Source organism: Phallusia mammillata, chromosome 8, assembly GCF_965637545.1.
Source record: "Phallusia mammillata chromosome 8, kaPhaMamm4.hap1.1, whole genome shotgun sequence".
Taxonomy (NCBI): domain Eukaryota; kingdom Metazoa; phylum Chordata; class Ascidiacea; order Phlebobranchia; family Ascidiidae; genus Phallusia; species Phallusia mammillata.
In genome coordinates this window covers 2,860,097-2,872,640 of record NC_137259.1, presented here as the reverse complement: position 1 = coordinate 2,872,640, position 12,544 = coordinate 2,860,097, and the positions used below count along the sequence as shown (strand labels likewise).

The 12,544-nt window shown below is 37.5% G+C and overlaps 2 protein-coding genes across 3 annotated transcripts; both read left to right on the top strand.

Moving 5' to 3' along the window:
• The first annotated feature begins 36 nt into the window (after window positions 1–36).
• On the top strand, window positions 37–3,693 carry LOC145205051 (uncharacterized). Its single transcript, XM_080077691.1, has 6 exons — window positions 37–1,002; window positions 1,250–1,447; window positions 1,657–1,759; window positions 2,425–2,564; window positions 2,965–3,137; window positions 3,277–3,693. Exons 1-6 carry the CDS (start codon window positions 951–953, stop codon window positions 3,571–3,573), a joined length of 963 nt encoding a protein of 320 aa, XP_079933817.1. The 5' UTR covers window positions 37–950; the 3' UTR covers window positions 3,574–3,693.
• A 383-nt stretch (window positions 3,694–4,076) lies between these two features.
• On the top strand, window positions 4,077–12,390 carry LOC145204425 (adenylate kinase isoenzyme 1-like). Of its 2 annotated transcripts, XM_080076965.1 has the most exons (10): window positions 4,077–4,228; window positions 5,227–5,416; window positions 5,845–5,954; window positions 7,261–7,312; window positions 7,389–7,424; window positions 9,763–9,926; window positions 10,307–10,420; window positions 11,255–11,446; window positions 11,990–12,104; window positions 12,164–12,390. In XM_080076965.1, exons 1-9 carry the CDS (start codon window positions 4,163–4,165, stop codon window positions 12,059–12,061), a joined length of 996 nt encoding a protein of 331 aa, XP_079933091.1. In that variant the 5' UTR covers window positions 4,077–4,162; the 3' UTR covers window positions 12,062–12,104; window positions 12,164–12,390. The 2 variants fall into 2 exon arrangements, with proteins under 2 accessions (XP_079933091.1, XP_079933090.1); XM_080076964.1 differs by having other exon boundaries at window positions 11,990–12,390.
• The last annotated feature ends 154 nt before the right edge of the window (window positions 12,391–12,544 follow it).

Here is a 12,544-nt window from a genome sequence, read left to right as displayed (position 1 = left end):
AAAAACTTCCAAACATAGTTGAACCAAACCCCATGTTTTAATACAAAACCCCAAAAGTTGATGGAATTGAGACAGATTGTGAATTCAGGCACGAATATTGTCCCTTGTATTTGAACTCAAGTCCGAATCCGAATCCGAATCCGAACCGAAATGGCCGGTCCGCCTTACAACTCTGTCCCGTAACATAGAGCTACGGGGAAGAAGCTTTAAACTTCAGTGAAATTATTTCTGAAGTGTGGTGTACTTTATGTGCATGTAATTAATTAAGACAATCTATCTAAATCTACAAACTTTACAAACAGTTTAGATTGGCAGCAATTTTTGAAAGTGGAATGCGCCCTTTATTTCCAAGTATGTGGTTTAATTTAAAACAGCTCCAGCAACCGGTCTTACACGCAAAGTTGTTTTAGGCGTAAACGTACAAAAATTACCCAACCCTTTCCGCAAGCGTTATATCAGCGCTATCTTGATTGCAACTAACCAAATCCTGTTCATTATATAGCCCACAGCGTTTAGCAAACCTTTGCCAAAAAGTAATAGTTTTCTTAAAATTCAAAATATCTCAAAAAATAAGATACCGCCTCAAGGCTGACTGGATTAATTAAAGCATGGTGGCTTTATAGAGTTACAATTGCGTTGTACAAATTGGTTTGGGACCACAAAAGTAGATTATGGCACTAAAACTGTTAGTCGTGATGCCCGAAGGCGTTGCTTTTTTGCAAGATGCAATGTGACTTGGAATTGCTGTGATTTACTGGTAAACTTGAGTTTGAGAACAACAAAATAAGATTGGAATAGTCGTCAAGAAATTGGCTCTGATAAGCACGGGCAACAAAGCAAATCGTGTTTATTGACATTGAAGAAAGACACAATTTGAACTATATATTTTTGCATCTTTTTGATGAACATATGGTTCTGTATTCTCAGTACAGAATAAGATCAGGTTAGCAATGATGGCTAAGTTGCTGTTTGCAGTTTTGTTGTTGCTTTTCGCTATTGAAGGTAAGTTTATTGTTTTCACGAAAATGCGTTTCATCATACGGTTCAAGTTCTTGTGTGTTTATTAGTTTACGTTTTATTTCCAGTTTATAATTATTTAAGTGCAGTTATTTCAACCTTCTCCTAATTAAAAAAGCGACTTTATAGTAACTCAAATTATCTCAACTCAAATTTATGTCCTTTCAGTATTTTTAAAATTACACCACAGAAAGTTTCAACGTTATTCAAAAGATTACATATTTTTTTAAAGTATCGGCGGACTGTCCACAACTTGAGCAATTTCCCCATGGGACAGTGGAATGTTCGAATGGCGTTAATGTCACAACAAATGGTACAGTGTGTGAGTTTAACTGTACAGAAACCGGTTACCAAGTTCACCCGGCAGCAAACAACTTAATAACATGCTTAGAATCTGGACATTGGGACAAACCACAGCCGTGTTGTGCCCGTAAGTTCGACGTTTTTGTGTAAATAGTTAGACTTGTTAGATTGTAGAGCTACTAACATAAGAACTCATAACAGACAAAGTTTGCTAAATACCGATAGATGACGTAAAGAGCACAGATGTTTAAATAATATCAGTGAGAAAAAAATAATATCATTTTTTGAAACATTTTTTTATTTGACTGCAATTATACAATCCTAACTTTTGTTCAGTGCCCTGCCCGCCGTACGTCCAATTTGACGTCATCTCCATTGCACACGCTGAGAACAACGAGACTTTAAACAAGATTGCCGAAGTCAGACGTTCAGGTTTCAGGTGATTTGCAATGTTTGTGTCTTGATATATTTTTATCATTAAGCTGTTTTGGCCTCAGATACTACATTACAGTATTTTGCTCGATCTCTTTAAAGTAGCGAGTAACATGCGAGTTTTACATGAATACCGATGTATATAAATATTGGGTAACTCTGATCTCCTTGCTAACTCGATTTAGACATTTTTTATGAACCAAACCTGGTTTATACGCGACTAGTTAAAGGCGTTCATGAACAACTGAATGTTGTATTTAAGGCGGAAGGTATTTCACGCAAAATTGATTTTACTCACGTAAGAAAATGCAACCATATTATTTTTCAGCTCAACTTGAATATGTGGTGTATTGTTCAAGTCAGGCTAGATTCGATCCTAAAGTTTATAGACCCCTCGACTGGTCCCACCATCATTTCCTCCCAGTCGTGTTATACTCACAGTAGACCACACTCACTTTCTTGCAAGCTCCAGTCACATTACGCTTTATAATCCGGTGTAGCTGCAGCACGTTCAGCCATTACCCAACGTTGGACTATTTTGTCCGCCACTTCTACGCGTTACGATTTGGTGATTGTTTTAGTGCAATTGTGTTTCTTTGTTGTCTTTCTCCAAGCAAAATAAACTTAACCAACAGGAAAGTCCCAAAAAAGTTATGAATATAATTTTTGCAGGAATGTGATTTTTTCACCCGACAATGGGACAATGTATGCCAAATTGGAATTCAGTGGAGATGTGCACGAAAGCCGAAGATACACATTTAATGAGATTTACAACGGAAACTTTGATCCAACACTTCCGTATATCAATACAGGTTGTATTTTCTTGGCCAAGTTAGGCTTAAATCTGTGTAACGTGTAAAATATTGCGTGTTGGTGTTGACTTTTTGATCGTCTGTATTTAAAAGCACAAAGCTGCATGGTAAATAGATTCACGTTTATGAAACTGCATTTGAGTGGGATTCGAACCCAAAACAAAATATTCATTACCGTTTGTTATATGTTACCAACAAATTCATACAATCTGGCAAAAGTTTTACATTTATGCTTGTCATTTTTTTACTTTACATAATCTAAAAACAGCAAAATGGGCCTTGTCGAAGCAAATAGTTCTCAATGGCGCGTCTTACTTGACTTAAACTGATGTACATATCCTTGCTGTATTTTTTCCATTAAATTAGCACAGAAACGTGACTCTTTTTTCCCTTTTTTCAGACGACGGTTTAGTCAACATTGGCAAAGCTTTGAGTTGGGCATATGACAACATGTTGGGTGAGGACAAAGGGGAAAGACCACTTGTTCGTGACCTACTGATGGTTGGAACCGATTCCGAATCCACTGATAACGTCACTGATGCCGTCCAAGCCTGGCTAGATAGAGGAGCACTGGTAAGTAAAATAAAGTGGGACAAATGAGTTGAGTTTATTTCGCTTGGAAAAATACAACATATCGACACAATTGCACTAAAATGGTGACATGTTATGGAGTGCAGAAAAGTGAAAAAAACCCGTGAACTCCTGATTTTAGATTTACGCTTTGGTTTTTCCGAATTTGGATGGGGTATTTCCCCGACACGAGAAGATGTTGGAAATTGCCCGTGAGTCTGATCACGTGATTTACTACGATGGAGATTCGGAGACTGCTGCCGAGAAGCTCTTTGGCGAAGCTTTTGAACATTTGTGTGAATCCGCTTGCGATCACGTGCTTCATGATCATGATCATGATGATGATGATGATGATGACGATGATCATGATGATGATGATCATGATGATGATGATGACGATGATGATCATGATGATGATGATCATGATGATGATGATTAGTTTATTGTTACAAGTACTTGGAAATAAGTATTTGGAACAAAATAATAATTTGAAATTTACGATTAAAAACGCCTTGACGATGTCATGTAATAAAATGAAATTAAAGTTGGTTAAAATATACGCTTGACTGATTGAAGTGATTTCTATGGATGGTAAACAATCAAATATTTGGCGGATTTATTTGGCATTCCATCATCACAATATGTCTTGTTGAGGTTATTTCGCTCGGTAAAAAGAAAACATAGCAACACAATAGCACTGTTTTGAAGAAACAGGTTGAATACTGGTGACAGACAAAGGATTAGAAAAAATGCATTGTAAATAAAAACATAAGATGGATTGATTGATGGAACACGAACTTCTAAAACGTTCGGCAGCTGCCCTTTTGAATAAAACTAGGTTGTATTGTAACTTGTAAGGCAGTTTGAGAGAATTAAAAATACACGTAAATCAAAGAGCAACCAAATTTATTTAAAAATTATTTTTTATGATTTGTCAGATTGAAAGCAGAATTCGTGAAGCATGATTCTGGATTAAATTTTCCTCAAATTAATTTAATTTTTATGTGTGTTTGATAACAATTGGGAATATGTCACTGACGCCAAAGCAAGGACAAGACTACCTTGAAAAGCATGGAATCCCACAGTTGATTGAGGTAATTGTTTGGGATTTTGCTCATTTACATTACAGTGCTTCCAATCTGCAAACGATGCTGCACCTGCTTGCACGATTTATTTAACAAAATGTTTTGCATGCAGGCCATGTTGGTCCTGCACACCCGAGATCTCATCGGGAACTGCCATGTTTTTCAGACTGGCAGTGCTGGATGGCTTGTTGTATGTAGACAACAAATACCCCATTTTCTTTACAAAACATTTGTATTCAAGACCTGAAAAAATTTTGTATTCAAGACCTAGAAAAATCTTTTAATTAAGTTCTGTACCAGTTTATATGTCAAAGATAGCGCAAGTGCCCAGTCTGCAGAACATGGCAGTTCCCGACGAGATCTCGTGCATGCAGAATCAACATGTCCCGCGTGTGCGCGTCTATGACCCACAAATTCATGTGCAAGACCAATTTCAGCAGGTGCAAAGCAAGTAAAAGAGGTCAACACAGGCCAATTAAATGCCTTTGCTGCAAAATTTGCATGTGCAAACCCAAAAATTTGGCGTGCAAAAAATTTTGTTTAAAAAAAATCGCGCATGCACCTGCCACATTCTGCACACTGGAATATATCAACCTCCTTTGCAACAAATTAATCAATGAAAAATATTTTACTGTTCCCTTTAGAAAGGGTTTTAACAGGTAGTTGTCTTGAATAAATGTTTTAATCTATGAATATTTTTTTTACACATGCAACATTCCAAAAATTGGTAAATTAAACATTTAGTTGTCATAAACTAATGCCAGTTAACACAATGACAAAATTAGGCAAAAAGAAACTAGCCAGTTTATTATGGCTGGTTTCTGAAAAGCTTTTTTTTCCTGAATGACGTCTTTACCAACTAAATTTTGGTACAATCCAAGTTTCTGTTAATTCGGAAAGTTGAAAGCATGTAATATGTAATTTCCATGTACTCAACATATTGGCCTTGTTGTCATTGAGCTATTCCAATGTCTTTGTTGCTATTTAAGAAGTATTTACACTTTTAGGGGATCTTGGTTGGTCTTTTGCATTCAAGACCTGATGACCCACTTGAGTTTATACAGAAATGTGTCAGGACAGCACAAGATAAACTGGATCGTAAAAATATAAACTGGGATTCATTTATTCACCAACCAATCCATTTACCTCCGATTCAACCCAGCATCTCTAGTTCAACCAAAAAGGTTTTCAAAACAGGTAAGAATAGAAAGACATGGTTTAAGCATACAAAGGTTTTTTTTACAACTTTATGTTACAATAATCTGTAGCTTTTACTGATAGGTTTAGATTCCCTGAAAGAAATTATTTTTAATTGCCTAAGCAATTGTATTATTGACATTTTGTCCATATATCTTTGCTTGATCTACTAAATGTGCCCTCCACTTTATGTGTATTGTCGAAAAAGTGTGCAGCTATTTCCATATTGGTAATTATTGTTGTACAATGATGCTACTATGTTATTTTAAGAAATATAACTTCACTGTGTATTTTTACAGAACTGTTGTCTGTTTTCACAATCTTAACAGTGTTAATTGTTACTTTTTTGAGCATTTATATCTGAAATATATTGCTTTGAAAATTATATATTACTTCACCTAGCATTTTCATGTTCTATATTTATTCAGAAATATCAGAGCAAAGAAAACCCCACAGTAGAGACAGTTCACCACACAGAGGGAATGCCCCTGTTAGGTTACCATCAATACACAAACAAGACAGCGATGCTTCACCCAGTGTAAGTCATTTATCCTTGATTTGTTGGCTAACGAAATTACCTTTGCTGATTTGATATGCACTATAAACATGCAACACTTTGTTTTGAAGACAACATATATATTCACATTGTTGTGCTTTCTAAAGGAGATGAAACTAAAAACTGTGTAAATAAGAGTTTAAGACATAAAACTCTGTTGGACTTGGGTGTGTATATATAACATAGAACGATAATGTGGTAACTATTGAGAAATGAACACATTTTATATTGAATGCATGTAATAAAACTTCTTCATTATATTAGGTGCCTATAAAGGCGGGTGTTAACATTTTAAAAGTTGCACATTCATCACTCTTTAATTGATGACCCAAGCAATAAATCACCAGGCCCATATTATTGCTGTAGTTGATACAATAGCAAGAATAACAACAATAACACAGCAATGCCGTACGGTGACAACGGAACTGTCAACACCTTTACACAAAACAGTCTGCTCACTGTTGCATTGGTACACAGCACAAGCTTTAAGACTGTGCTTTTGAATTGCATTTTTGGGCCAAAGTTGTAGCTACTATCGCCATGTTCAGTCATGAGTAATGCGGTATGTGGTAGTGATCGAACTATCAATGATTTTTTTAACTGTCTTGATTGAAATATGTGGTAACTGTTTGCTTTTGCAAAGTTATTGCTGCAAAACCAAAGGTGTATGAGTTAAGCTTAGAGAAGGTATTGGTTTATTTGCAATGCAGCAATAGCTGAATGAATTTAATCTACTACGATATAAATACACATTATGCAGGAACATTTTGCACAGCAAGGCAAGGAGCTTACAGCGAAGTATAAGATTCGGTTCAGTGATAATCAAAGGCTTATTTCCAAAGACAGGGTGCTTGTAAAACATTGCTCATTTTTACCCCGCTGAGCGCTCCTCCTCTTCTCTTTGTTTGTTTCTTTATTATCCTGTCTTTCATCGCGCCGTCATGCCGGTGAATCTGCTGAAGGATGGAAGTCTGTCGTTGTCACTTGGGTCGTCATAATATTTTGTCGCCAACTGGCTTTAATAAAGTGCAGTTAGCTTATGATATGCACGGCATTGTACGTTCAACGTGGGTTTCGTAACAGCTACGTTTAGTTTGGCCATTCATTGTTTGTTTTCTGCCTGAGTTGGACAAAAGTTTAAAGGCTTATAGCTTTTTATAGTGGATTTTTAGGAGTAATTAGAAATAGCAGTTCAGGTCAACTAAACAAAGCTCGTAGGGAAACAGGTTTTTAGCTTAAACAGTCCAAAACATTCAATTGATTTTAAAGTCTGTTCGTGTTTTAACAGAGCAAGAAAAAAAGCTGTAAGACATTCAAGCCCTCCACTATAAATTTTACAGGTATGCGTTGTTGGTTGCAAGTAGCAGTTTCTGTTGGTTGAACGCTTGTTTACCAAACTACTTGTGTTGTTTGCAGAAGCAATGGAAAACAAAAAAATCGTATTTGTTGTGGGTAAGTACCAACCCTATATTTATAATGTAGGTTATTTCAAGGGCACGCAAGACTTTTCCAGTTAGGCATGTTTACACACGGTTTCTAAACACAACACAGTCTCTTTGTATTACTTTATAGGATTCTTCTCACAACATTTTTCAGTGTAATGTGTATTTCAGCGTATAGGCGACCATTTGAAGGCGTTGATAGGTTGTCTTAAAGTGTGCACTAAACGCAAGTGCAGCTTTAGCTTTGTTTCGCTCGTTACAAGAAGCAAGAAGGTACCAGTGGTCGGATTCAGTCGGTTCGCACCATTTCTATAAAGCTGTCTCACGAAATTTTATGAAAATAGCGAACCAGTTAGAATTACTGGTACCGGCTGAAAAATATGACTTTTGTGATAGAACCGGCTGACAAAAAAATTGAACCCAACCACTGGAAGGTACACACATATTTTCTTCAGAAATCTCTTCAAAGTAGGGATGATAAAACTAACTATACTTCACAATCTAGACCAGGCTTCTCAAACGTAATAGTAGCCCCTACTGATAGGCGTTTTGTAAATTTAGGTAATGTGTACTAACTTTTGAAGTAGATTAAATTACGTTTATGGGTGGAACGGCTTTTAATTTGAAGCAACGGTGTAGCAAAAGGGCTGAAAAGTCATGTTCTTATCCGTGACCTTCAGTTGTCCTTGAAAGACGTTTGCCATTGCCGATGTCAGCGCCGCTTTTGTTTGTATATTAAGCAATACCAGGCTCACAAAGAAGGGGTTGAAAAATTTTGACTTCCTCGTGTTCTGCTGCCAGTGGTTTAATTAGTGTATTGTGTGTGTGCCAAGCAACCCATTCTATCTTCACCCCTTGGGAAAACAGATGCACGACCTGCCTAATAGTAATATTTATAGACACCGACAACTGCAACATAATTCGACTGTACGACTGCATAAGCAACTTTGACCTATTCCGTGTTATATGTATTGTTTTGTTGGCCTTTGAGTGCGCTAAATTGTGAACACTAACGCATTAAGGCTGCATTGCATTGTAAGATTCTAGCAGCTATGACAAAATACTTGCTCTCTGTTTTAATAGCATGGGTTTGTGGTTTAATACGGAAAGGTAGTGCACTCGTTGTGGAGACAATCAGTTCATTGTTGCAATTTGTCATTTACGATCGTTGTGATGCTTCCTGTGAGCTGTAGTTCGCTTAATAATTGATGGCAAACTTGTCTGGTAAACCTTGCTATCCTTCTGTAAACAAACTAATGTTTAAATTCAGGTAAACCACTGTAGAAAATTTCCGCGATTATACAACGACGGCGTTGTGTGTTGGGCTTAAGCTACACAAGGCAACTTGAAATAATGTCCACAAATGCTTATAGGCCTATAATTTAGTCCTATGCTTTTAAACAGACTTGTAACCGCATAGAGTTGGCCCCGAACCTGGCTCGAATCCGAAAAGCACATTTAGGCCCGAAGGTTGGTGAAAATTGCGGCACAAATTAGGCCAAGCGAGAAGTCGGGCGCTAACTATGCCTGTTTTGTTCACAGTTTTGCCTAGACCTGTCAAATAAGCCCGGCCTAAAGTATAACTCTATTACACTGGGTGGTAGGGAATCCATGAATGTGGCACCACAACGATTCATCCATCTTATGTAGGGATCTATGATTGATTTGCAAGTGTTGATTTAGTTCTATAAAATGTTTTAAAGCAGCTACGCTATCAGCGGCGACACATAGTTATCACTGCATATCGGGCATCAAAGAAGCCGTTAAGACCAAACCAGAGCAGGCCTGCCATTCCTATTATTAGCAAGGCAAGGCGCCTGCACCATTACCTTGATATGATTATGAATGCCCTTTGACGCTCTTACCCAAGAGGGGCACATATTGTTACCCTGTTTTTACTTTTTACTGTCTAGCGTAGTGTTGTATGCACTTATTGAGGTTAAGACACGTGGTAGATAGGGAACATCCGTTTGCACTCCAAATTTTGACCCCGGTTGACCAACTGGTCTACAGCCCCCCCGAAACATGTAACTATAGCAACGGTTTTCATAAACAATAATGGTGTAATGTAACATACTGGGGAAATTACCTACCTGTGGTAAATCTACCAAATTGTATATTGTTGTTGATAACCATTAAATAGAACGTAGTATATGTAAAAATAACAGCATACCTCGGTTAATCCGCACCCGTTTGGACCAGAGAATTTGTCCGAATTAGACGAAGATTCGAATTAACCGAAGTTTATTTTATATGTTAGCTATCGGTCTAGTTTTTGTACACCATAAGAACATCCAGCCGTTTTAAGTGTACGTTTTTTATAACTCTTGCACTTATCTATTTCGCAGGCGGTCCAGGTTCAGGCAAAGGCACACAATGCGAAAGAATTGTGAAAAAATATGGATTCACTCATTTCTCGTCGGGAGATTTACTGAGAGCCGAGGTTGCGTCTGGGAGTGAAAAGGGAGCAGAACTGAAAGCTATCATGGAACGTGGAGAGTTGGTGCCATTGGTAAAAATGTCTTCCTGTACTTTCAATGAATCCTTTGGTTACCGAGCCAAAATCATTGACTTATGGACCAAAACAATTGTGTGGATTAGGTGAAGATCCCAATTAACCTATGTCGATTGGTTCAAGCCTTACCACATTACAAATCATTTCTACCTCAAGTTTTGTCCGAATTAGGTGAAGATCCGTATTTTCCGACATTTACTGTGCAACGTTAAACCAAAACCCATAAAGAGGTTTTTCTATTGCAACCAGATCGAGCTGTAACACTGCGATCTTTGCGCGAAAAAATGATCTACATTCACGATCCTGTGCAATCCGCATATCTTATTGACTTTTAGTAACCTCTTGACCTTGTGTAACCCTTTGACCTTGTCTTGCAGAGCATCGTACTCAGTCTGATGAAATATAACATGGAGAAGCATAAAGACAGCAAAGGATTTCTTATTGATGGTTATCCAAGAGAAGTCCAACAAGGCATTGAGTTTGAAAAGGATGTAAGATATGTTTGTGTGCTTGGCTCCTCTTTGTGGTCCTGTGTCAACATAACGTTTTTGTCCAATTCCTCAGTTTGTTTACTTTACTTTGCCTGGTGATTTTGCTTGGCATTGTATTGGGGGTAGAGCTGAACACCATAACTCACGTCGGCCCCACATTTAGGTAAATTTCGCTAGGTGGCGCAGAGCTGAATTATTTGTTTAGCAGCTGAAGAGGGGTAGGGTTAGGAAAAAAGTTTTTACAAATTTTCGTAACTTAAATTTAAAGTTTGTTTATTGAATTGTTAGTGGTAATAACTTACCGGTGTCCAAAGTGCGGCCCAAATTCGCCCCCCGGCGGCATTTCACTTGGCCCGTGACTGTTTTTTCGCATTGTGTTGCGTATACGGCCCGCCGTAGTTTGGAATAAGTTTTTGGGTTGTGGCGACTAGCGACTTCCCGCAAAAGCTTTCCATGGAAGTTTATTTACCGGTAAAATGGAAGTGTACATGATGCTGACGCAACAAAATCCCACAGTTTCCTTAAATCAAGTACATCTGTGTTCTAATTCTAAAAAACGTTGGCCCGCGGGCGTCTTCACCTGGTAAAAAAATGGCCCCCATTAAAAAAAGTTTGGACACCCCTTACCCCGACCCTAGTAGCCTTAACCGTCAGCAATTTTGAGGTACATATATCGTTTCAAATTCTTTTTTGCGCCACCTATCAAAAGTGTGCTGAAGTACAACATCATATAGTAGCATTATTACTGAGTGCTTGGCCTTTTGTGTCCCTTTCTTTCATTTCTGCAATGTAAGCTTACTACTTAGCGAAAGAAATTCCTGTTTTAATTTCTAGGTAGCCCCTTGTACATTTGTCCTGTGGGTCGACGCATCGCAAGAGACAATGACAAACAGGCTGCTAAAACGGGCCGAGACTAGTGGACGAGCTGACGACAATGAGGAGACAATTAAATTGCGTCTGAAAACTTTTGTTGAAGCTACAGAACCTGTGATCGAGTATTACAAAACCCACGACAAGATAAGACGGGTAAGTATTATAACAATTGACTATAAGGGCTTGTTACAATTGCAGCCCTAAATAGTTTTTCTTAGTTATACTGGTAACTTTATTGTGTAATACGGTTCATAGCCATTGGGGTCCTAATTACTAAACATGGGCTGAGCCAGAACCCGAGTAGTCGGTACTGAGCATATTTGTTTTTTATGCTCAGTGCTCGGCTGAGCAGTTGCACAAACTGACCTGAGCATTAAGCATGTTCATGCTGACAAAGAATATTAATATTCCTGCTAACAGAGGATATTAGTGTTCGAAAGGGTATCCAAGAACAAAAATGACTTTTTTTAAATGCGTTAAACGGTGGAAAAACGCGCACATCTGGGGAACTGTGCAGCTTAATACACCACTGTGACGTAAGGGACTTTAAAAAGTACAAAACTAGCGTGGAATTGGGAATGTTTGTGACGTTACATTGCACCGTGTGCTTTAACATGAGATGCTCGGTGTTCGACTAAACAGAACATTTGCAGTTTTGGCCCATCCCTACTAATTACTCATTCTATTGATTGGTAGGTGAACTCAGAACAAGACGTGGACACCGTTTTTGGGGAGGTGCAAGCAATATTTGATCAATATGTTCTATAGGAAAACAATGGTTCTGTACAATGCACCAAAATCATATACAGAGGTCAAAGTATTGAACTGTTTGGTTGCCTTATAAGGTAGTGAATTCTGTATTTCTTTTAGGGAGTCGGAACTTCCATTAAAGTGTGGCGCTATGGTATTTTTACTGCTCTAGGAAATCTACTGTATTTTTAAACCAGACAGTCTTTGTATTTTTTTTTCTATCACACTGCAGTGTTAACATACAAATTTCTGTTACAATGCGTTCTTCAAAGCATGAAATATATATTTTAGTTTGTATTCTTCAAATACATTATATGCGTGAATTTAAATACAGTTTTACTTTATAATTTTGCTTGTAATGAATTAGTTAGAAAACCTGCTTAAAAAAGACAGTTTTAATATATTTTTTACATCTTAATTTGTTGTTTTGTGTGACAATGCATAGCAATTGTAATTCTGAATACGTTTAACTACTATTTTTATGTATGTCACCATAAATTT